Source organism: Sorghum bicolor, chromosome 10 (assembly GCF_000003195.3).
Source record: "Sorghum bicolor cultivar BTx623 chromosome 10, Sorghum_bicolor_NCBIv3, whole genome shotgun sequence".
Lineage (NCBI taxonomy): Eukaryota > Viridiplantae > Streptophyta > Magnoliopsida > Poales > Poaceae > Sorghum > Sorghum bicolor.
This window is the reverse complement of record NC_012879.2, coordinates 49,134,131-49,138,574: the sequence shown is the minus strand read 5'-3', so window position 1 is coordinate 49,138,574 and position 4,444 is coordinate 49,134,131. Positions and strand designations below refer to the sequence as shown.

At 42.6% G+C, this 4,444-nt stretch overlaps 1 protein-coding gene across 1 annotated transcript; it reads left to right on the top strand.

The window, feature by feature from the left end:
• LOC110431162 lies at positions 216–1,652 on the top strand. Its single transcript, XM_021449878.1, has 3 exons — positions 216–427; positions 517–1,493; positions 1,594–1,652. Exons 1-3 carry the CDS (start codon positions 216–218, stop codon positions 1,650–1,652), a joined length of 1,248 nt encoding a protein of 415 aa, XP_021305553.1.

The window sequence follows — 4,444 nt, the reverse complement described above, 5'->3', positions numbered from 1 at the left end:
CTCGCAGCAGTCCGGTCATCCCCTTCCTCTCCATCGCTGCAGGTTGTCATCTCCTCCGACCTCCAGGTGTGTTTCCCATCTGTTCTTGCAACATATGCAGGGTTATACGTTGAAGCAATTTATGTATTCTGTGGTTTCTTGCAATGTACTGAGGAAAATTCTCATCCAATGATCTAGGAATAATCATGTCTAGGAAGAGATCCCTTTCTCTTAGAATGTTGGATGATTCAGCAGCCGATGATGATGATTTTGACATGTTAGTGGCTGCTGTGATTGTGGACTCCTTTGCTAATGACGAGAAGAAACACGGTGGCTGTGTCGAAGGCCATAGAGTTCTCCACCGTGATAGAGAAGCGGGCCATGAGAGGCTGTTTCAAGATTATATGGCTGAGAATCCAACATATGGCCCTGAAATATTTCGTCGAAGGTACACGATGTCTAGAGATCTTTACGTTGATTTGCTGTATGTGATCAAATATTATTAGAGTTCTAAAAGTTTAGTTTTGTTTTCTTCAGGTATAGGATGTCTAGAGATCTTTTCAAGCGCATCATGAATAAAGTTGAAGCACACGATCCGTATTTTCAGCAGAAAAGGAGTGCGGCTAATGTACTTGGATTGAGTTGCCTGCAAAAAGTCACCGCAGCCATGCGTATGCTCACGTATGGCGTTCCCGCTGATGCGACAGATGAGTATGTTCGCATTGGTGAAAGTACTGCAATAGAGAGTTTACGGAAGTTTGTTATTGCAATTGATGAAATATTTGGAGACGAATACCTCAGACATCCCAATGAGAAGGACACTGCACGCTTACTTGCAATGGGTGAGAAACAAGGTTTTCCAGGGATGCTAGGGTCTATAGATTGTATGCATTGGGTATGGAAGAACTATCCATACGAGAAGCAGGGTCAGTACAAGGGGAAAGAGGAGAAGCCTACTATCGTTTTAGAGGCTGTTGCTTCGGATGACCTCTGGATATGGCACACCTTTTTTGGAATGCCCGGCTCTCATAATGATATCAATGTTCTTAACAGGTCTCCTTTGTTTGATAACTTGGCAGAAGGAAAAGCGCCAGAAGTCAATTTTTCTGTTAATGGCCATAATTATGTAATGGGCTATTATCTAGCGGATGGCATATACCCCACATGGGCTACTTTAGTCAAGTCAATCACTAAACCTATGGGAAACAAGAGACAATATTTTGCTAAAGCTCAAGAAGCAGCCAGGAAGATGGTCGAGAGAGCTTTTGGGGTTCTTCAATCTAGGTTTGCAATTGTTCGAGGGGCAGCTCGCTTTTGGGACGTAGAGACATTAACAAGGATCATGAGAGCTTGTGTCATCATGCACAACATGATTGTGGAAGATGAAGGTTTTGTTGTCGACCCAAATGAGCATTTTGATTACGGTGGTGAAAATGTACAACCCGAGCATGACACGGCCTTCATCCTCTTTTTTTGGTACGGTTTCTTCACCTTCAACTTCTATGAGAGCAGCGGTTTCTGTGGCATCATCATTTGTGGCTCCTTCATCCCTCGGCCTTGCATTCTTCTTGCTTGCTTTCTTCTCGCTTGCTTTCTTCTCTTTCTCTATATCAGCAAGTTCTATCATCTTCGACTTCCACTTGTCTTCCCCCTTCAATATCTTCCAACAGTGATCAAGAACAAACGTTTTGTCCTCCTTGTCCCATTCCACATACAGTTTCTTTGCTTCAACAACCTGTACAAGCATATTGCAAGTGCATAAATATCATTTGTAAATAAACAAAATTGTATGTGCATAAATATTGAAAGTACAACAACACATGATTGCATACCTTGTCATCGATAGTTAACCCACTTTGATTCCTACGAAGAATGGCCTCATAGGCTGAACAAAACTTGTTCACTGACCACGGAATAAAGTGCCACCTATGCATAATACTGCTAGCTGTCCTGGCAGCATCAGTTGTATTGTGTTGCTGGTAAAAGGCATGAATTCGTGCCCAAAAAGACGAACGAGTCTGATTAGCACCATGAACAGGATCTTTGCTTACATTCAACCAGCCCGAGCAAATCACTTCATCTTCTTTCCAATGGAAATTCTTCTTCCTCTTGGATGCTCCTGGTTTTTTTTTACTACTGACAACCTGCACTTCTTCATGAGTTTCAGTTTCTTGACTGAGTCCAATGTCCAAATCATCCAAACCAGCAGCACTGAATAATGTGCCACTATCCGCTTCTCCAAGAATGTCCGACAAGAAATTTGGGTCATTCTCAAAATTCTCCATGCCTATCACACAAAAGGGACAGTACAACGATTCAGGAACTACTGAAAAATATTTATACAACCTACTGAGATTGCACAAGAATTTATTGGTTGCTGCAATAAAGAACACATAATCTGGTACATACAAACAAAAAAATCTTACTGAGATTGCCAAAACATAATACTTTTTACTGAAATAAACAAAAGACATGAATAAAATTAAGAACAAAAGGACAGATATTTACAGAAAAGACATAATATGCTATATATACACATAAAAACAATACCGAATCTACTGAACCCATTGAATCCATATAGCTACTGAATCTATTGAATCCATATGGCTTTTTACAGAAAGGAATAAACATATACCTATTGAATTAATAGCCGAATCAACAAATTAATCTAAACCCTAGCTGTTTAATCTCATCAAGGCATACTGCATCTAGCTAATGAATCTATTGAATCCATTGGACAGGAAGGGAAGAGGGAAGGAGATCAAGCTAGGCAGCCATGGCCTGCATACTGAACCCTACTGCATCTATTGAAACCATGGCACAGCAAGGGAAGAGGGAAGGAGATCAGAGAAGGAACGAACCTGGCCGGGTTGCGAAGGAGGCGACGCAGCAGCTCCCGTCGATCGGCGGACGATGAAGACCGGCGCGAGGATGAAGACCGACGCGACGTCCAACGGCGGCGGCTTGCCTTGTTCTCGAGCGATGAGGGAAGGAAAGTGAGGACGCGGGATATATACGCGCGAACACAGTCCAGTCTCGCGCGGGAGTCCGTGAAATTTCCAACTCGACGCGGGAGAAGAGCTGGCGGGGGGAGGGACGCGCGATGCCAAGCGCTTCCACGCGCGCAAATATGCGCCAGGAAGGGGCTGAGTTTGCCAAGTTGCTAAAAAATGCCAACCCATTTGCCAAACTATTGGAGAGGAAAAATCTATTGTTTTGCCAAAAATAAGATTTGCCAAGTGTGTTTGCCAAACTTTTGGAGATGCTCTAACAGGAGCCAAAAGAAGAATTTATGGTGTCTCTGCAACCACTTTTCCATGGACAAACAAACTGTCGGAGTGCTAAACTTGCACTGACAATAGATTTTATAAGCACGTTTGCAAATATAACCATCTCCCCAAATATAGGACCATCTGTCATCATCATTATCCAGTAGTTGAAGCCCAGAAAGGAAATATGATAGACTCGTTAACTGTTGTGAAGCAATCGAGATGATGGGGTAGGAGGAAGTTACTCTCTTTATATCCGAATTAGTTGACGTTTAGGCCAGTCTCAATGCATATTTTATGAGAGTGTCATGCACATTAAATAGAGTGCCACATAAAAGCATAATTACTGATTTGACAGAGTCATTAAATAAATGAGTTTCATCAGATGAGAGAGGAGTTTCATCCTCATGAAACTTCTGTGGCTCGATTACCTAGTTTATAGTCTCGGTAACGGTACCATGAAACTATGCATTAAGACTAGCCTTAGAATAAGATTATGGTAACCAAGGAGTAATTAATTAGAGGTTAGTTTTTCTGTTTTGTCCTTATTAAATAGCATTGCAGGTGTTTACTTTACAACAACTTAGCGTAGCACAGTTGGTGGACCTTCACAGCCTGAGGCTAGTGGTTGCGGTTCGACTCCTCAGTGCGCTATTTTTTTGTGCGGTAGCGCATCCTGCGAGGCCCATGTGTGAGACTGCCACTCATCCATCCAATCAGCTGACGCGCCTGCCACTTATCCACACGCGTGAAGGAGGCACGTGCGTGCGGGCCAAGGAGGCATTCAATGCTAATGGTCAGTTTTGTCGGGCCAAGGAGGAATTCAATGCTAATGGTCAGTTTTGTCAGAGATAGTCGCGTCAAGTTCTCTCTTCTACGGTTCAGAACGTCAGCCTTTTGAGAAAATGACAAAGTCGTCCAAAACATCAATTATTTAAGGTACGGAGGGAGTATCTTTTAGAGCTCTAGACATAAAGGCCTTGACTGAGACTTTATGGTCTCGAGCAAAAGAGTGCAGCTGAGAAAAATCAAATTTTAAAAGCCGACCATTCCATATATCCTCCCAAAAGCAAACTGTGCGCCCATTGCCTACTTTACATGGGGATTTTTAACCTTTTGCCATCTTTATGGAGGCTACTCCTTCAATTACCAGTTTTATACGTGTCTCTAAATTTTTGCCCTACAAAACAGTAAAT

Coding starts and splice junctions, on each gene's coding strand:
- LOC110431162 (XM_021449878.1), top strand. CDS start 216: ATGTTGGATGATTCAGCAGCCGATGATGATGATTTTGACATGTTAGTG. Junction 428..516: donor CCTGAAATATTTCGTCGAAG/GTACACGATGTC, acceptor TGTTTTCTTCAG/GTATAGGATGTCTAGAGATC. Junction 1,494..1,593: donor CAACTTCTATGAGAGCAGCG/GTTTCTGTGGCA, acceptor TCTCTATATCAG/CAAGTTCTATCATCTTCGAC.